General features: G+C 31.4%; 1 protein-coding gene across 7 annotated transcripts in view; it reads right to left on the bottom strand.

The window, feature by feature from the left end:
- Positions 1-307: 307 nt before the first annotated feature.
- LOC127719758 (uncharacterized) overlaps positions 308-26,279 on the bottom strand; it is a 72,227-nt gene continuing 46,255 nt past the window's right edge. For 6 of the 7 annotated variants that reach the window (XM_052226006.1, XM_052226007.1, XM_052226009.1 and 3 more), the window contains 7 exons: positions 9,970-10,178; positions 8,241-8,394; positions 7,229-7,361; positions 5,851-5,951; positions 4,131-4,238; positions 1,511-2,149; positions 308-591 (listed from right to left, as the gene is read on the bottom strand). In XM_052226006.1, coding sequence (XP_052081966.1) covers positions 538-591; positions 1,511-2,149; positions 4,131-4,238; positions 5,851-5,951; positions 7,229-7,361; positions 8,241-8,394; positions 9,970-10,178 — 1,398 coding nt within the window. In that variant the 3' untranslated portion in view covers positions 308-537. Of the gene's footprint in view, positions 592-1,510; positions 2,150-4,130; positions 4,239-5,850; positions 5,952-7,228; positions 7,362-8,240; positions 8,395-9,969; positions 10,179-19,308; positions 19,333-26,279 lie in introns of those variants that run through there. The other variant, XM_052226013.1, reaches the window with a different exon arrangement.

Below are 26,279 nucleotides of genomic sequence, written 5' to 3'. Positions count from 1 at the left end.
ATTTACATATTTATTAACTTTAGGTAAAAAACTCATCAAAGTTACCAGGCTTAGAATTTGGTAGGCCTGTCACGTTTCGTCTACACAAGACTCATCAGTGGTAAATGTCATTATTGCAGGTTTTTCAATCATTCTTTTTCTTCAAAATCAAAAAAAATAGTGCTACTACTATTTCCATTAAACATTCATTTAAACAAATAAAAAGATTAACTGTTTGTCTGCATAATGTTAAGATGCAAGTATATCAAGGTTATAGGTCCCATTGTTGTTTGCATTACACCTATTTAAGAACAAGATAATGCAGAAATGATAATAACGTTTAATATGTAAGTTACAAAACATATGCATAACAATGAGTAAAATAATGTGTACCTCGTAATATGAATGGATGTCGAAAGTTTATTTGTACATTTGTTTAAATGTACATGTCTTAAATTTCAACAGTAAAATGCAAATTTCACAAGAGCACCAAAGGGGATTAACTGTTCTGTTAAAAAAACATAGTTGTCTTTCTTTCTTCACATAATGCCTCAGTTTCTATGTAGGGGCAGCTCTAGCGTTTAACACTTGTCTCGTTAGTTCTTCAAATGCCTGCAAAATTATAACAAGTAAATATTGTTTATGATTTGACGTTATCTTAAACATGTATTCATTTGACCATGGCAAAAGTAATAAAATGTTATTGAATAAATGTCATGGTAAATCAAACGCAAAAGGAACATTGATTTTTAAATCAGATATATAAACGTTTACTTTCCTTTCCAATTTGATGTGCATGTTTCAGTAGTTGTTTTGTATCATTGGACAAGTTTTCTCTGTAAAAGGCTTGATCCAAATGTACATGAACAACAGTCGACAAATCAACACACATACAACATTCAAAATTAAATGGGACTTTTTAAATAATATGTCAAATATCAATTCTTAAAATATAACTTGTAATTGATAATAACACTTTATTTGGTGCGTCTGAACGAAAATTCCAGAAAAGTGCTCCAGGCACATCAAATCTATAAAGTGTTAGAAATGCATGAAGTCATTCAGAAGAAATTAATTGCAATTTACTTTATCTAACCAAAATCAAACCAAATGAACTTTTATGATTTAAAAATCATTTACATGTTTTACTTATAAACCAATTTCTTAAAAAAAAACAAAATGCAGCGATCATGTTTTATATTGGTAGATGCACTATTTTTAACATTCAAATATTCATCAAATTTTGCATAGAAACACATATCTGTCATATACGACAATTAAATAGAACGGCTTATGTTATTTATACACACCTCTTGAAAGCATTTTACCACAATCGTTTCTCTTACATGTAAACCTGTCATTTTATGCACTGATTTTCCAAATTGTTATAATAAATTTGGGGAAAAATGAAAAATTTTGATCAATCATGGATTGTTGCCAAATACCTTGTGTTAGCTTAAAATGTTTTAGACACAAACTAGTATTTTCGAGTAATCCTTTGACATTTTACTTCAATTACAAGAAAACTTACATCTATTTCTGCTAAGACGGTTGGATCAATTTCCTTTCTTGGAGACAACGATGTATCACTTTTGCTATTTTCAAAAACATCATCTGATGATGTGCTATTTCTAGACTTTGTAAGGTCTATGAGACTATTATTTGATTTCCTTGGACTTTGGTCTGATTGATCTGAGTCATCGTCATCATCATCCCGACTAAGATCCATATTTAAAGCACCATTAGAACCACCGTTTGCAGTGACTAAACCGTTATATTTCGGCACTTCAAAATGTTGCTTTTTAGATTTCCCCTTTAAAGATCGTTTTGTCTTTTGAGCTAACTTTTGAACACTATTTTTCAATTTCAAACTGTTTCCACGAATAGTATCATCGTCTTTCTTTTCATTGTCAAGACTTTCGGATGACATGCCGTCATTGAATGGTAATGACTCGTCTGAATGCATGAGATATTGAGGCTTTTTATTTTGATTCATGTCCAACATTTCCTTGCGACTTATGTCTATATCAATTGTTTGCATTTTTTCACTCAGTTCACGCAACTGTTCTTGAAGATGTTCAGTCTTACTTTCATCCACTTTCTTTTTCTTTCCAAATAAAAATTTTCGACCAGTTGACTGTGGTTGCATCTGTTTTTGAATTGTATCCATCTTGAAAAATAAGAGGAATGTTTTTGTTAATCATATCTCATTTCTTTATTTGTAGATTCTGAGATAAAAGATGATAATGTCAATTTCAATGATTGTTTGTATTTGTACCTCATTAGATATAAGCATTTTAATCAATTAACCCATTAAAAACCTTTTTCATCACAAATATTAACTGAAATGTTGACAATGTTTGCAATCTGTATTCGCCCAGCATGTGTAATGTTTTTAAAACAGATAACCCATTACTCAATTGATCAGATATTGCAGTGTACCTTGGAATTCTTCCAATTTTTGTCCTTCTTAAAAACGATTAATCTATTAGCACCTATTATGCGTATCATTATTTTATTTTCATTTCTTGGATCAAGCTGTTAAATTTTCAACATTATAAAATATATGCATCTAAGCATCTAAGAATATTTTCTTTTAACAATGTACATGCAAAAAAACTAAAGACAGGGCAACATGGACTCCCCATCCCCCCCCCCCCCCCAAAAAAAAACCAAACCTTTAAACATTCATTTGACGTGGCTCGGTAATTGTACATCCCGTCATTGTGTTATGGTGCTATGGTAAATTTTTGTATTCTTGTCTTTAGTTTTTGCTTAAATGTGCTTTGTCTATATGCCTTTTTGTTTTTCTTTATTGACATATTTGTTTTTATAGTGATTAAGATTATAACACAATGTTGACTGCTGTACCCCTATTTTTGACATTTTTACCTATTATGTCTGTTTGCATTGTTCACACATTGTTGTCAATATAATTGAATTTTATGCGACTGTCATACAAGTGAGAGGTTTAGCTAGCTATAAAACCAGGTTCTATCCACCATTTTCTACATCAGAAAATGTCTGTACCAAGTCAGGAATATGACAGTTGTTATCCATTCGTTTGATGTGTTTGAGCTTTTGATTTTGCCATTCGGTTAGGGACTTTCCGTTTTGAATTTTCCTCGGATTTCGGTAATTTTGTTATTTTACTTTTCATCAAAGATACAAGGGTTATAGTTTGTTACACAAGACGCACGTTTCGTTTGCATAAGACTCATCATTGGACTGGAATCAATCAGTTAATTGAAAGGCCACATCAGGTACTAGGCATAAGAGCATTGGACGGTATGAAATTCCTACTAGAAGAGTGGCAATCATTAGGATAACAGTATTGTAGGTAAGAAAAAGGGAACATATCCTTGGTCATCTGTGGCACAAATATTTCATAATGATCAACCATGCGGCATGCCATGATTGCAACTGCAACACATTCGATGAGATGACTTCAACTTTATTATCAAAAATCCCTCCGTAAAGTAGCTTTCATATAAACAGCAATAATCTTTGTCAAATAAATCCTGACAAGAAGCGCAATCAAAAGAATATCGTACCACTTAGAAGATGAATTTATCATTAGGAGATTCTGATGGAATGTTTCTACATTAAAAAAAGTTCACAAGAAGGAAATGAAGTCATCTCTTGTCGAAGTTAAGTTCTCAACTAAACCTTATTGTGTATCTTTAGAAAGAGCCTAGGTACAAAGCAGATCCAATTGGATGTGTGGTATCCTACATTTCAAATTCAATGGGGGACAATATAAAAAATATTTCGGAAAAATAGAAAAAAAAATCTGTAAAAGGATGAAAGCTAAATGATGCTTCCATCTTTTCTTTCTTAAGAAGCCCCTGCATAAAACATATCCAATGTAATTGGATTCCAATTGGAATAATTCAGCGAAAAGAGAGCACAAGTCGTTCTAACAGTATCGTATACTATCTGTTGATATACTGCGTCCACCAATACATTACATATATCTTTTGAAATTCAATATACTAGGTAAATCCAGAAAAAGCGCTTCGGATTTTCAAATATTTTGGCCTCGAGCATCACTGAACATTAATTGTCGAAATGAACATCTGGTGCAGAAAAATGGGTACCGTTTATATTATCGGAAGCATGAAATTTAAAGTGTTGTTTTCATTTTTTACCTTAATTTGAGTAGACATTCTTCTTTGACGTAACCGTACCACGTCAGATATCAGCTGATCATCCTGTACATAACCACCGGAAGTGTCAGCAGAATTATGATGCTGCTTCTGAAATATGGCATTATGTGTAAAATTAGGATTATCTGAACAAAAAGAAAAAAAAAATAAGTATATACAGACAATGTCGAGCTGGGTCAATATCGTCTCCTTAAAAAAAAATAAATAAGTATATACAGACAATGTCGAGCTGGGTTAATATCGTCTCCTTAAAAAAAAAAAAAAAATAAGTATATACAGACAATGTCGAGCTGGGTTAATATCGTCTCCTTAAAAAAAAAAAATAAGTATATACAGACAATGTCGAGCTGGGTTAATATCGTCTCCTTAAAAAAAAAATAAATAAGTATATACAGACAATGTCGAGCTGGGTTAATATCGTCTCCTTTAAAACAAAATAAATAAGTAAATACAGACAATGTCGAGCTGGGTTAATATCGTCTCCTTTAAAAAAAATAAAAAAATAAGTATATACAGACAATGTCGAGCTGGGTTAATATCGTCTCCTTTAATTAAGTATCATTACACTATCGTCCATGCTAGGTATGAAGGGGCAAGAACATATTAACAGGTGCAACTTAAAAGCAGTCTGGTGGTGCGATTATGGGATACTGCAGCTCAGTATCTCTGCTTCAAAGCATCTAGTGAGGCATTATCCACGAGAGGTTGTGGGAGGCTGTTTATATCTGTAGAAACATAACTCAGTCTGAATTAACGCAAGTAAACAGCGCCAGAAATAAGGCGGGTGATATACTGTTTCACATAAGACAATTCCCCGTAAACGTTCTTCCTTATTTCAATTTATGTCAATCAAACAAAGATATCGAAACGTCTTATCACGTCTAATATTGATAGCAAATCAGTGAAATGAAATAGTTCAGAAACTGACAAATTTATGAAGATTAATAAAACTGTTAGTCTATATGGAGGAACTTGTTGATACAATAGCTTGATATAGAGAAGATTGTTTTACTATTATCAATCTTGATTGAAATATTCCATTTTGTCAAAGTATTAACTCTTGACAGATGAAATGTCTTATATATACCTCTGATAGAAACATTCTTATTAATATAAAATACAGTTGCTTTAATGAATTCCAAGAATTTAAAGAATGTAGGAACATTATAGTTTCTATCTTTCTATCAAACTGCCATTGAATCGAATATTTCTACCAACTTACAAAGGGCCCACGGGGCCACTACAACTTGAGATGTATGAAGTATTGGTGTTACATTAATATTCGAAACAAAGTATTATAGGTTATCGATAAGCATCTTATATAAGCTAAAAGTCGATTGACATGCGAAATTTAACAATATCCTTCTTACACTGTTAATACCAAGGATACATGTTAAGGAAACTTGGATATCATTTCTCTATCATTATTGACAGTGCCAACTTTTACAAAGTTATAGTTTGACAAAAGATAAACAAACACCCTTGTCTGGATTTGGCAACGCTTTAGGTCCTTCCTGGTTTTATCAGCTGTTTAACGTTTTTATAAGTTTCTGATTTTCCAAAAAAACTTTGGTCTCGGACATCACTGAAGATACATTTATTGTTTGAATGCGCATCTGGTGCCCGAAAATTGGTAATGTCAATGCTATCAAGCATTTTAAGTGAAGCCAAATAAATATATTTGTGACGTCATAATACACACCTTTTGTCTGGCTGCTTGTTTAAGCTCAAGTTCACGCTTTTGACGTAGCATTTCCTGAAGTAATTTCTGTTTGACTGACTGGCATTTTTCTTGATAATTATCTGTTGAAAATATCATTGTAAAATAAATAAATCAGTACATCTGGATATACATCAGTAAGATTGGCAAAAATGTAAACAAATATAATACGAACTGATACCATTACGATAACATAGTGAACTGTTATTGTGTTAAAGTGCCAAGTACAATACTGGAATCCGACAGTGGAATTCAGAAGTATCGATATATTTAGACTGTAGCTAGATTAAATAGGTACAAAAATGGTGACTGGTGTTAAAGTGCCAAGTACAATACTGGAATCCGACAGTGGAATTCAGAAGTATCGATATGTTAAGACTGAAGTTAGATTAAATGGGTACAAAAAGGGTGTTGAAGTGCCAAGTACAATACAGGAATCCGATAATTCAGAAGTGTCGATATGTTAAGACTGTAGTCAGATTAAATGGATACAAAAAAGGGAGTTTAAGATCTTAAAACAGCATAAACTGCATCGTTTTCTTTCAGTAAATAAGTCATGATGTATTAAAACTTATATAACTGTATTATTATTATTTAAAAAATCATGAAATGTTTATCTCCATGAAACTAGTAGAAGGAACGTGATCAAATGGTTTTTTTTCTCCACATTTCATATAATTATATCATAGGCTTTGCTTAAGTGTTGCGTAAGAAAGGGCACTACACTGATTAAATAGTTTACTGATATAATTAGACAGTACATTGTTTATAATTAGACGAACGAATCCAAATTGGAAACACCTATTCTAAATGTACTTTTTGCACTGTTCACGTCACTGTCAACCACCTTTGTACAATTCTATTTTACATTATAAGATAAGATAAGATAAGAAAAACATATTTTGATTCGGCATAAGTTAAATATACAACACAAGCTCTAAGGAGCTTTTGACCGAATACAAAAAACAAATACATAACATTAAACAGTCTAAGATATAAAACAACCTAGCATGCAATAAAAAATTAAGCAACAGATTTACAATGAAGTAAAACATTGTTTACCTATATAAAAGTTTGAAATTTAGATTAAAAATATGGTAACTATTTAAATAAATAGATTACTTTTATAAAAATCAAATAAAAAAGTTTAGAACTACAATATATGCTTTGAGATCTAGAAATTTCAAAGAACAGAATATTTTCAACATGAATTATACTGTAACAAAAAAAAACCAAACATCCTCCTGTGTATTCTTTTTATTCCTCACGAAGTCTATCATCGGTATTGCAAATTTAATGATAACCTACGTATGTAATTAAATTAACCATCATTTGTTCTATAAGTACATGTAACATTTACCGTTTTGATTATCGTTGTTGCTTTCAGCTTGACTATGCTCACTAGGTGGCTGTCCTGTTGCTGATTGAAGTTTTTCTACCCATAATTCCATCTCATCTCTGCTGTTCGCGGATAAATATGTAGAAGAGATTTCCTTAAAAAAAACGTAAAAAGATGAATCAGATGTGTAGTAAGCGTCAAGGAATCAACAATTTTACCATACTACGAACGTCATAAGACATCTGTAGAGATCAACATACGGTCTTCACAGGTATACCAACGTCCGTACAAGGCTCTAAATCGCCGCAGTCTAAACGTTTTAGCTAAATTTAACTGAGTTAATGAAAGATGGTGTCATCAACAGTTATTTCCTTTTTCTTATAGTCAAATTAGGTTCACTGCGACAATACCCACCCCAACATGCAAAAAGAAAGAAAATTCTTTATTTTGAGGACAAACAAAAAGCCATGAGAAAGGTGTATGGACCAATAAAAATAAAAAGGATACGAAACGTGAACACAACCAAAAATACGAATAATCTTATAGTTGATTGGTTTGATTTTTGTTTGCTTATTTATATACCAGTGGGAAATATTTCATGCATTTTCAGAACGAGATTAAATTAACGATGTTTATATTTACAATCATCAGTTCACAATTAAAACATACACCTGCATGAAAGTATACGACAGTCTTTTGAAGTTACTGATATCTAAAAAAAGGTGACAATTAAAAATTATTCAACGATTGACCGGTAGCCAAACATTCATTTGAGAATATAGCATGCATTTCAGACAGATGTAACGACAAAGACAATCCAGTATTTGTCATAAATCGATTGAAATAGAAAACATTATTGGTTTCTTTGGTTCTAATCAATAATTGATCTGGAAAATCGCTTCAAACGCAGCATTTTTTCACTCCATTATTGTTTTGCATTTACATGTATCTTCACAATATATTCAAAATGAATACAGATAAATACACCAAGAGTACAATATGCTTTCAAAGATCAAAAGAAAAGAGTACCAACCTCATGTGCCAGTTTTATTGCGAATCGTTTCCCTCTAAATTGGTCAATTAGAGATGACACCTTGTAACCATGGAGATCTTGTATATCAACTGTTACTGTGTCATCTTCCGTCAAAAAGGAAAATAGTGTTCCATCCTTTAAGGCATACCAGTATCTGTAAGTTTCCCAAATAAATAAATAAAAATAAAAAAAAAAGTTTTTAAATGCAATACTACAAACATCAAAACTCACTCCCAACATCCATTATCTAGCCTATTTCCCGAAATCCTGCTGCTAGCCTACGGTTTTGCTAATAAACCCGGTCGTGTTATTTTAGGCGTAATTTATTGTATGCGCGTAACAACAATGTTCTGATATATCATGTATATCTGAAATCTAAATGATAAAGAAATGTGCAAAGCGAAACCTAAATTTGAAAAGGTACACTTAAACCAGTACGCCCAATCACTGATAATTAAAACACGAATGAAGAACAAAGGTAGAATTAATGGTGGTTAAAAGGCAAATACACACTAATAACACAAACATCACTGAAGAGACATTATTTGTCGAAATCCGGATATGGCGTATAAAAACCTTTGCACCTTTTGTTTGCGGTATATCATCTTTTCCGCAAGTTTATTGTTTTCTGTTTAAGTATTAAATTTAAAATTAAGATCCATTTATTACATCGGTGATCCGTTTATTTGGCAATCGTCAGCAGGGTTTATGAACATTTGTTGTTCGACCTGTCAGTCAAATGCGTTTTGTTAAAATATACTTTTTCACTTTTTTGGTCTTTTGGAAAATGCTGTTTGTGCTGTATTTAGACCCCTCTAACAAGAAATTTGTTTTGCATGCACACGTATAAAAATTGCGGTTTTTATCCAACGCAATCATAGGTTTGAACGTTGTTTTCAATTTAGACTTGTATATGTATAACTAAACGAAAAACACAGTATTCTTGTGAACAGACTACCAACACCAAAGGTAGGAAATGAGGAGCTACATAAATTCTGCAACATTTATAGGCCATCAAAAGGTCTTGAAATAAAGATAAACGAAACTGTCTATGAACGAACAATTTCTGCAACACTCATCTTGACTTTCAAAACGAATAAATTAAATTAGAAATTACAAATACATGTGTGCTCCAAGTAAGTAAAATCAAATGAAACTTCAAATAGAAAAGAACACATATATGCATGTTCCGGGCTTTGTGTTGGTACGAACATAATATATGATAAATAATAAATCCCTCTAAAATACTGAAAAAAATACATAGCAATATTCATATTACTATTACTGTTACGGTGACATACTGGCATATATCTATATGATTATAAAATTTAACACCCCCTCCAAAAACTAAACAAAACAAGAGGCTGTCAAAATGACAGCAAACCGGATTTAAATTTTATTTATTAGTGTCATTACTATAGCAATGAAGGGACATACCTCCTTAAAGTGAAAATTGACCTAAAAAAAAAAAATTAATATCATCAAAATGAATCACCTGATATATTCCCCGTTCACCAATCTCCTTTCCAAACCCCCACATATTGGACAATTTCCTAGACTTCATGGTGTTACTCACAAAAAACAAAACAAAAAATGACAGCAAACCGGGTATAACATTGTATTAAAATGTGTTGCATTGTCATAGCAATGAAGCGCCATAACTCCTGAAAGGCCAAAGTGAAAATCGTCAAAATCAAAATTGACCCCATTAAAAACATAAAAAAATTACCTGATCCATTCACCATTCACTAATCTTCTTTCCAAACCACCACATATTGGACAACTCCCTAGACTACTTGGTGTTATTTTCTTAACCGTCAATGGTTTGTGTCTTTTGCGAGAAGACGCTGGTGAATCTGGACAATACTTGTCGGCCATTTCAGTACGTGCTTTTGTGTGAAATGAGTGTGATCTTCTTACCTCTCGTCCGGTTGCTCCCTGTAAGTACAGAAAAACAAATATAAGCCGTCTCACAAATAACAGTTTAATGTCCTTGATTCAAAATATTATTCTTTTGAATATTGACACAAGAGGTTAAAAAAAAGATGTCTACACTCTCGTTATATAATCCACCTTGTTTTTGTGGTTTTAGATTTTGTTTACTCCTCTATTTAATTAAAAAATGCTTAATACACGACAATGGACAAATATCCAATATAAGTAAGGTTATACATGCTGGCATGTTAATAAGACGATATCAATTCTCCAAGCGTTGAAAAATACGACAGTAAAAATCTCATAAAATCTCGTTAAAATCTCTCTAACAAGATACTTAATTCTTTGACTAGAATCTACAAACTATAAACGACAGTTTCAATCAGTTAATCTATAGTAAAATGAACTTTAATCTTTAATTCAATATACGTTTAAGTATACAACAGCATCCTTTCATTTAATGATAAGGTTTTCTGAATATTACAAAAGCATGGCGAAACATAAAAGCAAGATGCAACACGAATGATGGGCATGCAATTGGTACCACGCAATTGTTGTCAGCTGTTATTGAAATGTCAGTGTGGAAGTTTATTGAATTTCATAGCTATATTTTCTTCATTTAAGTCAAAGAAACTAATAAGGCATGTATATGTAGATACTCAATAACGTATTTTTATTGAAAAATATCATGAGATGTAGCCGAACGCTTAGTTTGTTTGTCTTTAACATATGTGTTCTCATTTACTTTGGTTGAAGGTTTTTGCTACATTCTTCTTTATTAAATATTATATACGTAATGATAAATAAGAAAAATGTAGCTTTTTCCTGGTACCAAAATTGGCAAATTATAAGAGGTTTCTAGCTGGTACTTCAAAATGTATTAATGTCTATACCCATTACATATAAGTGTAAGATGAACCTTTTGAGTAATTAACACATTTGATTTTATTTTTTTATGAAGAATGTGACATATTGATGATTATGGTTATTGTCATAAGTGAAATGTATAATGATAGAAACAGCCATAATACAGTTGTGAATTAATTGTGTTGTTGTAAGTTGGTTGCTTAATTTCCAGTGGCACATGTTTCATGCATGTTCAGGCCGAACATGATATTTAGTTTTCTTTTTATTTACCTAGTTTATGAATAAATACAAAAAATGGTAGCAAAATAGGTTATATTATATAACATAACCTCCTTGGTTGTAAGCAGCATTGTATCTCTGTTCTGAATATAATAATTATTTAAATGCTAATTTGGGAGGAGGCATGCATGTTGTCACAGTAGACACAAACTTGATTTTTTTGGTCAATGTCACATGTTTGTATTGTTTATTGTTTATTTTTGTTATTTAGTAACAATCCTATTGTTTGGATTTTACACTAATAAAATATCTTATCTTATCTTCTTCATCTTTTCTAATTGGATGAAGAAACAGCATGCTCTAAAAAACGAAGGAATGATGGAATGTTTGTCAAAATAGAATGTGCAAGTAGTCTAAACCCATTATTGTGAAGCGAGATGTAAAACTAATCACTAAGGATAAAGACAGCTAACAAACATTCCAAAATAAGATAAGATAAGAATTTTAAGAATTTTATTAATCTAATCAAGAACCCATAAAGGGCATCATTTACAACAATATTAAGCACAATATGATTGGAAAAAAGAAAAACTATATCCTAATATAATACTATCATATATTGGACAGGATCAGAGCCTAACACATCATGTGTCTTACATAACATTAACAATAATTGCATAATAATTTTATATATTTTGTATTCCCCTGGATCTTATTTCTAAACACTTAATTATATAATTGCCTAGGCACATAAGAGTTGGTAAATGCTCATTTGTGAACAGCCAGAAATATTTTTTATCCTTGGGTAATTCTTTAAAATTATTACAAAAACTGTTTACTTTATCCCATAATAATTTTCTCTGTTCGTTATATAAAGGACAACTTACTGTGAAATGGGTCTCATCTTCAATAGAATTTGATCCATGTGATAGGCAGTGATGACATAGACGCTGACTTCTCTCTATGTATTTTTTACTATACCTATCTTTCTCAATTTTAAGATCATGTGCACTTATTCTCAATTTACATATAGCTCTTCTTATATTAAAATCTTTAATTGATAAATAAGCCTCCTTTACGAAGTCAGTCTTGAGGTTGAAATAATTTTCTAATTTACTATTACCTTGTGATAAGGTATCAGATCTTTTGACCCCCCAAAATGTTTTAAAACTGTTACAAAGTTTACATTTTACAAATTTAATTAATCTATTGAGCTTTGTATTCAAATTTTGTATATCAAGTGATTGAAGGACATATCTCATAGATGAATACCAACAATTAATGTTTCCTGCATCTAAAATTTTATTACAAACATAAGCATCATAAAGTAACCCATCGTCCAATTTGTTAAGCCTGTGTACATATTTTACCATAGATATAATGACAGAAAAATAAAGAGGAAATCTTGCAACCTCTGATAACACTGCCAAAAATATATCACCCAGGTTAAAAATCAGGACCACTCGAATAAACAACCTCAAGAAGAAATTATTTAATTGAGCAATACCAGAACTCGAACTGTACATTGTAAAACTTAACAAATCGTCAAAACTGACAGTGGAATAATCAAAATTGCCCCTCCCCCACCACCAAAAAAACAAAACAAAAACAAAGAGACAGACAAAAAACAAAAGACAAAAAGAACAAAACAAAAAATAAACAGAAATAAGTGCTCGCTCGTCTCCATCATTCATCTTAATTGTCATGTAAAGAAATAACAACGCGAAGAATGAACTAGGGTTTGGAATATTGTACATCTAGCATATTAAATTGGGTAAAATCTTCATTCTACCAAAATATCAAACGAAAAAGAAGCACACTTATTTTTTGTTTATTAATACGATGACAAGTATGCCAAATATCGTGCTGCTGATAACATTATCTAAATAAATATTAAACCTCTAGAAATGTATGGTTAATGGGGATAATATAGAGTTAAAAATATTTGTACAAGCTTTCAAAAATAATCTCGTGATCTCTGCATTTTATATATTGGTTTTGTAAATTCTGGCAAAATATTTATAACCCCTCACCGTGGCATGATTCTACTGAAATGAACTTATCTAAGGTCAATTGTATGTGTTGGACAATGACGTACATGTACACACACGCTTACAAATAGTCCCCCAAAACATAACACAAAATTTAACTAGAAGACAGACTTGCGTATCTCCAGAGAAAAGTTAACAACTGTAGTAGGAGCTATATGAAAAGGGATTGACGGACAGACGAACGGACAAAATAAATAAATTCGTAAGGGTTCCGCGGAACCCAGTGTCTCGCCTACTTTTGCTTTTAATCGCAGGCTCAACAAAAATGAGGAAAAAAATAAATAAAAATATTCCTCTCTATACTATCTTTTGATTGTAAGTAGCTTCTGTCCAAGTTTGGTAAAAATCCAGGATAGTTTATGAATCTAATAAATGTTTTAAAAACTTAAACTGCAGACTGTATGTAATGTTAACTGGAAGAAAAACAAAGTCCATTTATAAGTAAAATACGGAAAAAATCAAACAAAATTTTAACAAAATTTCCTTCTAGATACTAGCTTTTAATCATAAACAAGCTTCTGTCCAAGTTTGGTACAAATCCAGGATAGTTTAAGAAAGTTGTTAAAATTTTAAAAACTTTAACCACTGAGTGAATGTAATGTTAACTGGCAGAAAAACTAAGTCCATTTATAAGTAAAAAACGGAAAAAATGGATTTTTTTTTTTACAAAATTTACTTCTGGATACTATCTTATGATCATAAACAATCTTTTTTCCAAGTTTGGTAGAAATCCAGGATAGTTTAAGAAAGTTATTAAAATTTCAAAAACTTTAACCACAGAGTGAATGTAATGTTTCTTGGTAGAAAAACTAAGTCCATTTATAAGTAAAATACGGAAAAAATGGATTTTTTTTTTTACAAAATTTACTTCTGGATACTATCTTATGATCATAAACAAGCTTCTTTCCAAGTTTGGTAGAAATCCAGGATAGTTTAAGAAAGTTCTTAAAATTTCAAAAACTTTAACCACAGAGTGAATGTAATGTTTCTTGACAGAAAAACTAAGTCCATTTATAAGTAAAATACGGAAAAAATGGATTTTTTTTTTTACAAAATTTACTTTTGAATATTATCTTATGATCATAAACAAGCTTCTGTCCAAGTTTGGTAGAAATCCAGGATAGTTTAAGAAAGTTATTAAAATTTCAAAAACTTTAACCACAGAGTGAATATTTGTGGACGCCGCCGACGACAACGACGACGACGACGATGCCGACGGAATGTAGGATCGCTATGTCTCGCTTTTTCGACAAAAGTCGAAGGCTCGACAAAAACTGTAGTAGACGAACGGACAAAAAAAAACTGTAGTAGAAACTATGTGAAAAGGGTGGACGGAAAGACGGACGGACGGACGAACGAGCGGACGAACGGACGCACAGACCGAAAAACATAATGCCCATAAATGGGGCATAAAAAACAACATATTTGTATTGTTGCGTTTTCCTGTTAGAATGCTTAACGATTTGTCAATGACATAAAGAACAAATTAACCTTGTAAAACACATTGTTCCAATTATACAAGGTCACAATACATGAAGATAAAAATGTCCCCTCTTTACGAAAAGCCATTTTCCCTATGCAACAAAGATATTTCAAATGTATTGTGGACGGTTCTAAGAAAAATATAGATAAAACTGTAGGTAATTTAGGTTTTATTGTTCTTGACTAATATTTGGTGCAGATTTTGATACAACTTTGTACAATATAAATGTTGTTATGGACACATTTAAAATGTGTTACAATAATTTCGAGCAGTTTGAGACGGCTCTTTAATCCTAATGTAATAGGTAAGCTCTACATCACTCAAGTCTTACACATGTGAATTATTTCACCAATAGACCATGGAAGTAAAATCACAATATAATACTTCCATGAATAGACTGAGCACTATCGGATTACTCTTTAATGACACTGAAAAGGGGAGTTTCCTGACTTGGAATATGTGTTGTTGTGCTACGAAAATAAAATGAATGCAAATGATATCTTTTTTTTGTTAATTTGTGGAAATTTAATAATATTTACAACAGAGGTTGTTTGATAATATCTTTTTCACGTTTAGCAGTTTAGCTAATTACCCATTCAAGATTAAACACTAATGTTTCTCTCTGACTGTTTAATGGGAACCAATACATAACAAAATCTCAAAATATAAATAGAGTATGAACAGTTACATCTGCAAGTGTTTTATTTATGAGGGTGGTCGCAAGAAAAAATAGATTAGATTAACTATTAAATGGGTTTAAAATTAGATCATCAGCGAGAACAAACATCGAGTGTTTTTCATTGATCTTCCATGGAACTAAGCTTAAAACAGTCCATCAGTTAATTTTAATGAAATGTGATCATAATATAACTGTTGAAAATTAAGTCAAACTGTATTCAAGATTTTGTCTTGGTAAAATATTTCACCGAAAACAAATTTTCTTAAAAATTTTAAAGTTTTAATTGCAAATTGAAGATGATGTTTAGTTAATACCATCCCGTAGACATTTAATCAAGCTAATGCTGCATTACATAACAATATTAATAAGTAGATATATAAAACAAGTGAAACTGCGAGCTACTGCTCACTGATGATACACCGCCCAAATATGGATAATTTTAATAGTCTAAAAATATGTAAGTGTTCGGTAAACAGGAAGTTGTTGAGTGATAAATCTGAAAACGCATCACACGGTATAGCTCACTCATATAAACCTTGAAACCAAATTTCAGAAATCCTTGTAATGTAGTACCTGAGAAAAATGCGACAAAAAATATTCATGGGACGGACGGACGGACTGACGGATGGACGGACAGACAGAATTAAAAGAGTATACCCCCACTTTTTTAAAGCGGGGGTATAATTATTGAATAAAATGGTAAATCTCAATTTATTAAGTCCCAATTCATGAAATTGCGAACTTATTAGAATAAACATGTTTTTACTACAATATTTGAACTGTACAATGGTCAACATGGCCAATAGCAAATAGTTTTCATACCAGAAACATATAAAATGTGTGTCTATGACATGTTTACATTAATTTATTAGTAAACACGTCTATCATTCTAGGTCAAAAACATATACATGAAAATAAAAATTCAGGGCATAATAAACCTGGATTAAGGACAACAGTTGTTTTGCTTTTTTCTTCAAAAATTCATTGTAAAGGCAATGAACTCAAACCTTATAAACAAACTAGACAAAAGATCCTAAAGATATTAGTTTATAATTTCAGGATACACCGAGTTTGTCAAACGTATTTCAACTTTTGCTTTTGATTTTTGAGTGAGTAAATAAAAATATCCATGTTAATCAAACGTACACATGTCTCTGCCTGTCATGGTCATAATATTTTTAGTTCAAACGTGCACATGTCTATGCCTGGCAGTTTCATAATATTTTCAGTTCAACCGTGCACAAGTCTCTGCTTGGCATTGTCATAATATTTTCAGTTAAAACGTGCATAAGTCTGGCATTATCATAATATTTTCAGTTCAAACGTTCACATGTCTCTGCCTGGCATTGTCATAATATTTTCAGTACATATGTGCACGTGTCTCTGCCTGGCATTGTCATAATATTTTCAATTCAAACGTGCACAAAGCTCTGCCTGGCATTGTCTTATAAAAAAGATGTGGTATGATTGCCAATGAGACAACTCTTCACAAGAGAACAAATGACACAGAAATTAACAACTATAGGTCACCGTACGGCCTTCAACAATGAGCAAAGCCCATACCGCATAGTCAGCTATAAAAGGCCCCGAAATAAAAAATGTAAAACAATTCAAACGAGAAAACTAACGGCCTAATTCATGTACAAAAAAAATGAACGAAAAACAAATATATAACACATCAACAAACGACAACCACTGAATTACAGGTTCCTGACTTGGGAAAGGCACATACATACAGAATGTGGCGGAGTTAAACGTTAGAGGGATCCCCCCCCCCCTAACCTGGGACAGTGGTGTAACGGTACAACATAAGAACGAAACTATAAAAATCAGTTGGAAAAGGCTCAACTCATCAGATGGAAACAAATAGAATTACCATGATCTAACAAAAACACAGAGTGGACGTGGCCGGGTACTTATACATCCAAACAACAACAAAAACTAAGTACAGATCTGAGAGTACTCACAGTTACTGACAGCTAGTTCAAAGCCAATAACAACTAATAAAAAACATCATGCATCTAAGACTAAATTATCAATCATTACACATCCAACATCTAATGGATTTAGTGTAAAGATGTCATAAACAGTCAGAGAAAAACATGACCTTGTGCAATGCCAAGATATAGGTACCGACAGATTGAAGATCCATGAATGTGCATATGTATATCATAATATGTTTCGTTCAAACGTGCACACAAGTCTCTGCCTAGTATTGTCAAAATATTTTCCGTTTACACGTACAAATGTATATATATCAAAATAATTTCCGTTTACACGTACAAATGTATATATATAATTTCCGTTTACACGTACAAATGTATATATATATATATATATATATATATACATTTGTACGTGTAAACGGAAATTATTTTGACAATATATATATCAGTCTGTTATTGTCCTTTTTTATTTCAGTTTACATAGATATAGGAAGATGTGGTATGAGTGCCAATGAGACAACTCTCCATCCAAGTTACAATTTATAAAAGTAAACCATTATAGGTCAAGGTACGGCCTTCAACACGGAGCATTTGCTCACACCGAACAGCAAGCTATAAAGGCCCCAAAAAAATTACTAGTGTAAAACCATTCAAACGGAAAAACCAACGGTCTAATCTATATAAAAACGAGAAACGAGAAACACGTATGAACTACATAAACAGACGACAACTACTGTAATCAGATTCCTGACTTAGGACAGGTGCAAACATTTGCAGCGGGATTAAACGTTTTAATGGTACCAAACCTTCTCCCTTTTCTGAAACAATAGCATAACATCACAACATACATGTTTGCATGTCTCGATCTAGTATTGTTTTATACACTGATTTCAGTTTTCATGTATTCAAATCTCAGGGTTTTTTTTTTTCATTTGATATTTAGATATTCTGAATTTCCCCGCACGCCTAACAACCGTCTCGGGTTTCTGACATTACGTATTGTTTACTTCGCGCAGTTGAATGTTCAAAACCAATATACACATATAAAGACATTGGTTCTGTATCCCCCCTTTCTTGATGTACCTTTTTTGGAACAAACACATCTTGTGTATTGGTTCTAAAATGTTATATAGCCATCACTGCTTGCAATGCAGCAAAAACTAGAATGATTATCAATATTCATGCTATCAATATTACTCCAGGGTTGAAACGACCTGGTAAAGACATAAAGACGGATGTTTTATCTCTGCTGCACTTGCTCGTCTATCTTACTATCTATAAAATTCTGATTGAGATACATTTTTCCAATCGAGATATGTAGATTAGGGAACATAATAATAAATACCAAAGTCATAAGGAAATAGGGTAATTTAAAACCAATTTTACACTTGCTCGACTTTTGAAGTCATTCAAAGTGATGTAGAAGTTTAAACAAGCTTCATTTTATTATAGAAATTTTAAAATATGTCCAATAAATTATAACACTTGACGTTAAGTTTAAACTTATTTTTATGAATCACTGCTGGAGATATTTATAAAAAATAAGGTCAGAAATGATTATCAATTTTGGAAAAAGAGGAAAAGAGACTAAAAATCTCGCATTAATAACAATATTTCTTGTAGAATAGGTGGTAAAAATAGTCAGCTACATGCTAGGTACGACAGCAAAATTAATATCATATATTGCTTGTTTATGTTTTAAAAGTAAAAAAAATAATTCCATATTGTCAAAATAAACGGTATAAGTACAAATAATTGGAAAACTGTTTAATATTTAAAAATATAAAAGCAAAATTCCAAAAATATTTTTTGTGTTAAAAATTTTGTTTCTTACTTTATCATATTTAACTCTTTCTCAAACAGCAAAATATAATAGAAAAATACTTACTGCAAAATTGAAAAATGGAAAATCAGTATAACCAAGCAGAGCAAACGATTCAACTGAACCTACCTACGAATTGATTGAAGTATATCAATGCTCCTATTTCAAAAATATAAACAATTGTGGTTGTACCGCAGATTGTGATGACGTGATAGCGAAATCTCTACAACTTAGTGAATTACGTAGAGACGTGAGGTTCTGTAATATAATTGAACTTAAAGTTTACTATGCAATTTTCTGTTAATAAAACACTTAAAACCTATCATTAAAACGTCTTACAGATTGTAATGAAGGGTTGTTCAGCATTATTTATGTGTGTTCAACAAATATTTAATGATCAGGTATTTTAGTGATTGATTTTTATTTACATTAAGGTCTCGATCGCACCCTCAAGTGTTTGTTTCTGCTATCTATGATGTACAATATGTTAAGAGATTGAAAAAAGGTCGGGAAAAAACAAAAGTGGTTGTATGAAAAAGTAATGTTTAATAATATGAATACACTCAGAAAGAAAACTGATCAAAATCATGTAACCTGTAGGTTCTGAAAGGTCTACACCAAAAGGGCATGCAGGGCAAAGTTAAAAACAGCTTACTTGTACTATGCCACCTTACAAAATACCCCATCAGAGTTTGTAAATAGTTGTTGTAAAGGTTAACCGCAGATTGCCACCCCCCCCCCTCATTTTAACACTAAGATTATCCAATTTTGAACTTCTTAGTTGCTTTCTGTTTGATATCATTTCAAATTTTCTGCGTTGATATCACTGATAAAGTAAAATCATATTATACAAAATGATGTAAATTTACCTGTAGACAGTTGAATCTTTTCAATAATTTCCATTTTGAATTGGATCTACTGCTCATTTTATAATAAAAATCCATACAATATGTCGTTGGAAATTAATAACCAGTTGTGTAGCTAGTGCATTGTTGCATGTATTAATGTAACGATTTACACGTTTTTATAAGCATTATAAGGCCAAAGAAATGGGTTTACTATAATCAAATTAATCATGATTTTTACAAATATATTTGTTCTACACGGTAAGGTTAACCCCAAATTCCTTGCAGCGTTTATATGACGCACAGACGATACAATCATTTCAAAATCGCTTTTTATGATATCCGAAAATCAAAGCCCTGTTCTATTCTTCAAATAAACTATCAATTTAACAGATTGAAAGCAAATAAGAAATTTTTTCCTATGGCCTTAATTTAAACAGTTTTACAGATTATGTGCAGGTTTACAATAGAAAACTATTTTGAAAGGCCAAGTACCTTCGACTTTTTAATAACATTTTAATTCTATTAATCTTTCCTAAGTAATTGGAACAAATAACAATGCTTTTATCACGGGTGTATTCGTTATTCGTTCTCCTATATTTTATATTTTTAATGAGTTTTACCAGCTTAATTAGCATGAACATAAACGTAACTTTCATAATTAGAAATAAAAAATGTATTTCGCTAGTGGTTGGTTCAATATTCTTTTTTCTTAAAAAACCAAGTTAATGGTTTGAAGATAGATATTTTTACAATAACCTACGGATTCTGAGCATGGCAAATTTCTACAACCAAGCACAAAAACACGAGAAATCGATGATCAACCTGGAGAACAAACTTATGTATTAATAATTCTGATTAATTCACAATTTATTTCTCCATACTTAAATATTTTTTTAAAGGAATCAACTGGCGAATTTCAAAATATCGACTCGGCGTAGGTAGTCGGTTTTAAAAAAAGATCTTTTGCTTTCTTTTAGAACTGTACAATTTAAAATAGTGAGCAATCCATCACGCATCTATATGTAGCGTTACAAAGAACATAGTACCTTTCATCTCTAACGATACCAAACCATCTACGTGTGTACCTGTTACTATAGGTAGCCAGTGTTTGGCACTTCTAAACCTACATGCAGTAATGGCACTACATCTAAAAATTCTTCAAATTAAAAGTTTTCTTTAAAAAGACTATAATATAAAAAATGCTTTTAGAGAGATTATTATTTCAGATTTCCAAGCGATTTTTCAGAAATTGGTCAAATGTTTTCTGTATAATGCTCAACTGTAATAATTTTGTATTAAAATTGCAATCACCCCGATTTATCTAAGTACTGTAAACCAGCTAATTTTCGTGAGCAATTTAATTTCGCGACTTTCGCGAGTAGAAAAATAACGCGAATATAAATCGTCGCGAAAATTTAAAACTGGGATCTTTCCTTATCTAACTACAAGAAGTAAATCTGAAAATCGCGAAATTAAATCGCCGCGCAGTGGGCTAGAAGGTGATAAACGCGAATTAAAGTATCCGCGAAAATAAGTTGGTTTATAGTATTTGAAACCCATATTAATTTCTACAATCAACACTAACATCTTCAAATCAGAAATTATTCATTCAGATTTGACATAAAACAAAGCACTAACAAGGTTTCGGGCTTAGGACAGGTACATGAATGATATGTGGCTGGGTTGAACTAGTTTTGTGAGAACTCAAACCTTCCGATTTTAATTTCTCTTTTGCGTTTGATATAAATCACTGTTATATTATTTTTTTCTTCTTAAAATATCAAATTTTATGATTAATTTTTATTTGAATAAACTAAATGCACAACTGGTACGCTCTGATTTCTAAACAACTTTTAAATGTAAAGTGTAATTTCAACGTCTTAGTTATGCAGATTAAATGGGTAGATGCTGGGCATGCATAATAAATTGTTGAACCGAAATTAAAAAGATATAAACTCATTGATATAAGGTTATTGCTTTAAGTAGTTAATTTAAAAGAAGCTTTAGTCTTTTTGATATTTTATTATACTAAGTATAGTTATGAGGAGGATGCACAATTTTAAGTTAGATATGTCGATAAAATTGTAATAAATGAGTTGTAAATTTAAAGTAAAGTACAAAAATTGAAAAATGTGAAATACGTTTATCCAAGATGCAGAGTTACAAAAATTAGTAAAACGATTAACAAAGAACATTTTAGTCTTGCTTCAAATATTAAACTAGCGAATTGATATTCCCCCTTATATTTGACTCCGTGGTTGAATAACAACAGTATACTAACTAACCTTTTCAATAATTCTATATATAATGATATCAATTTATATAAACTAAGCAACAAATTCAGGATGGATGCCCCCATACATGTTCAATTTGATGCACAGTTTAAAAAATCTAAATTGATTGCACAGGAAAGAAAATAAGGTTGTAGGGTTTAGGCTTACACTAAATGAAAAATTAGGTTTTGAAGATGTCCAAACTTATTTAATTTATAAGTGGTTTGTACTTGTAACTCTTTTTAAATGATTAATATCAGTTTCAAAGGTTCACTTCGTATTTCTATATTAAGTACAAATTAACTTCAAGCGATTATATAGTTACTGAATTAAACATGCAAAAAAGGCGTATATTCTGATTCAAGTAGTATACTTTTAATGACTTTTTGTGTTAAAATCCACGTAATATAGCCAGTTAAAATCAAATTCTTAAAGATGAAAAGGATGCTTGCAACTTGCATACCAACATTCGAGCAAATATAGAAATGCATATAATTTTTAACCAAGTGCAGAGCTCTGTCTGCGCAAAGTCATACATTTTTTAACACCAGTTTTCGTTATTTACAAATATATTTTTTTTATTCATTTGAATGTTAGGGTTTTTAGGTACAGATTTTTTTTTGCATTAAGGTACGCATCAATGTGTATTTTCCATCAACTTCTACGCGAATATATAATCATTGAATTAAGTATAATTATTTGACCAGAACACACATTAAAAGGTCAACTTGCCATTGGGGTATAACAAATGTCAAGTTATGTATAAATAAAGCTATGATCTAACCATTACTTAATGTAGATTTTTATACCAAATAACGATTAACCAGAGGCTAAAAATAGCTTATACTTGTGTAAATTAATGCCAATAACATACAAACTCGATTTATTAAGCCACTATGATAACTCCTCGAAAGGCCACTGAATTGTTCTAGTTACTAGTATCCACACCTTAAATTTTCTTTAAGTGATAATTTTGATAAAGTATAATGAAAGAAATTAAAGTATTAGAGTGCAAAAAAAGATGTGAAAGTGATTTCAACCCCACAATTTGCCTATTTTTACTGGATATATTTTTAAGCGCCGTAAACTCACTAGAAATGCAAAAGTAACAACTTTTGGCAACATTTAAACCTAAAAAACTCATTTAGTTAGGATTGAACAGCTTGACATTTTACAGGTTAAAAAATCCTTTTTCTGTCACTGTAGGGGATATAAAGTTGGCATTTATGACGTTAATAGATATACCAATAATATATATTATAAGTCGTAAATTTTCAATTCAAGAAAACTCATCAAAAGTATTATGTTTAATTTGAACTCTTTAGCATGTCGCGGTGGCATTTTTCAAGTGAAAGTACGAAATCAAATATGAATAGAAATAGGTAATTTTTGTATCAGAAATATTATGTTTATTCGGTACAATGTCATTCATATATATGTATATCGAAATAAGGGATTACAATCGCCTCTTTCTTTGAAACTAATCTCTTTAATTTTAAATGCATCCTACTTTCCTTAACAGGTCAATTTTAAGATATGCGCATAATTTATCTAAAACATGCATTTCAGGGTTTCACCATAAAGATCTAAGCAAAGATGCAACAAAATTAAATGGGTTTTAATATTCAAATAGCATCATGATTAACAGTTTCTTAAAAGCTCTAAATTTTACATGCGCCAACAAGTTTCTCAATAGTTACTTCTTAATTCGGCAAATTTCAACGCATAAACAAATTTGTATTCTTTCTCAATTTAAAATGTTGAACCTTCCTCATGCAAAGTTAAGCAAAGATCGGTTTTGCTAGCACTTGTATGCCCCTTTGGAGTATAACTTGCAATAAAAATAAATCTTTGGCTTTCAACAATTTAGATTCGATGTATCCCTAGTGACATTAAATCCAAAAGTGTACATCGAACGCAACTATGCGTTTTTCTTTAACTTATCAAATGTTCAGGCAGTACTATAAACAATCATATTCATTAGAAATACGACGAACAGAAATAAATGTCGTTCTCTTGTTTTACAGTAAAACTTTGCCATACTTTTATTTCGGTACATTTGTTTTACAGACATAAGATGATAACAATGTGTTTTCTTAATCTTAATACTTTGTATTGTAAACTTACTTTATAGTCGGAACATACCTATCCAAAATGTCACACGTGTTGACCAAAGTCCAGTTATATACAAGTCAACAATTCTTTTTTTTATATATATATTGGAGCATGAATAACGCCTGCATTTCCATTAAATGTCAAAAATCGATATCCATCGAATATTTGGCCCAATTAATGTCGAATAGAGTGTCTTCATGATATTACATGCAGATAAAAATGATATTTTTTTGAGTTGTGGTCGTTAAGCTAATGGGTGTGATATTCAATCATTCTAAGATTAACGGCCCTAAATCGGCAAATCGACCAATATTTCGCTTTCCAACCTAACTAAAAATTTTATATGAATTCATATATTGGGAATACCAGAGATGAAAAGAATTCTTTCCTCCTTTTACGAGAATTAAATTTGCCCTGTTTGAGATCATCTGCATACTACATAAAAGGACATTTATTGTGCTAGTTATAAAATAGCCATCAACTTGTAACGATGGCGTGTGACAGATGGATAATAATTTAGACATTTACAAGACCAACAAACAAGTCGTAGGAGTTTAAAGGCTATTTGTCCATCAACTGACCAAAATGCAAGAAATCACAATTTGTTTGGACTGACCACTTAAAAATACAATCATATTCGAAGGTGACTTGTTTTTCGTTTATCGCAATACATCAATTTGAAATTAATGTAGTAAAATATTTAGAGAACCAATCAATCTAAAAGTTTCTTAAAATATAAAAGGTTCGACTTTCAGGAATTTGAAATTACATGTACATGTTTCTTTCAAATTGTTTGGCTATATTGATGAGGGGCCTGATGGGTTATTTTCGTTCTTCGTGATCGGCGCATTTTCGCTATCGTGATCCGTTTTTCTACAGATTTATTATTTTTTTATATTTTCGTGATCCGTGATCATGGAAATTTATTTTCTGTGAATCGTGATTGACAAAAAAATCAACTCGTGAATCGTGATGAGACCCCCCCCCCCCCCCCCACCCCATCAGCTATTGTTGCATTCTGTTCAAAATAATTTATTATATCACTAATGAGACACGTCATAAGAAATAATTTGTAGGGAGATGAACACACATTTGTAAATGTATCTGAAATCTGTGCATTCTCTGACTAATTTGAATTCATCAACCTACAACAAAGGCAACAAGTTGCCTGAAGGAGAGTGAAGTTAAGGTCACGTGTGTTGTTCCGACATAAATCAAACTATATCCCGCTTAATATAATTTCACTGCAATACAAATAGACATATTTATTACCTCCAGTGTTCATATTTAGCATCCAATTAAAACAATATGACAAAGATGTGTTATTTAATAGAACCATTACGTACTATATGTCGTGGTTACTACTGCGTTAAATATTTACATTGTAAGAACACGGATTCAGTGCACATAATGTTAAATGGGGGTGTAGGCGATTCCTTATTTAATATCTAGCTCGGTGATTGGCAATAGACACAGAGCATAGTTTATAAAGTCAGATTACAGGCTTTTATTTATGTTTGCATGGCACACTTATAGCTAAACTAGCTCCAAATTCTGAACAAGCAGTGTATCAAAGCAAATGATAGACAAAATATGACAAATGGCAGCGCATCGAAATCCTGTCACGACCGCATACATGCATTTACAATTTTTTCAAAGTTTATGTGAACACATTATCAGGAGGTTGTGATTATCCGTCCCAAATTTGGCAAAATATGATATACACTGACATATTGGATAAGCTTGTCCATAGATATCAGGATTAAAGTTTTGCACGTCAGATGCGCGTCTTGTCTACAAA

This window comes from Mytilus californianus, unplaced genomic scaffold (assembly GCF_021869535.1).
Source record: "Mytilus californianus isolate M0D057914Y unplaced genomic scaffold, xbMytCali1.0.p SCAF_11, whole genome shotgun sequence".
NCBI lineage: Eukaryota > Metazoa > Mollusca > Bivalvia > Mytilida > Mytilidae > Mytilus > Mytilus californianus.
The sequence above is the reverse complement of the archived record's forward strand: the minus strand, read 5'-3'. Positions and strand labels throughout refer to the sequence as shown.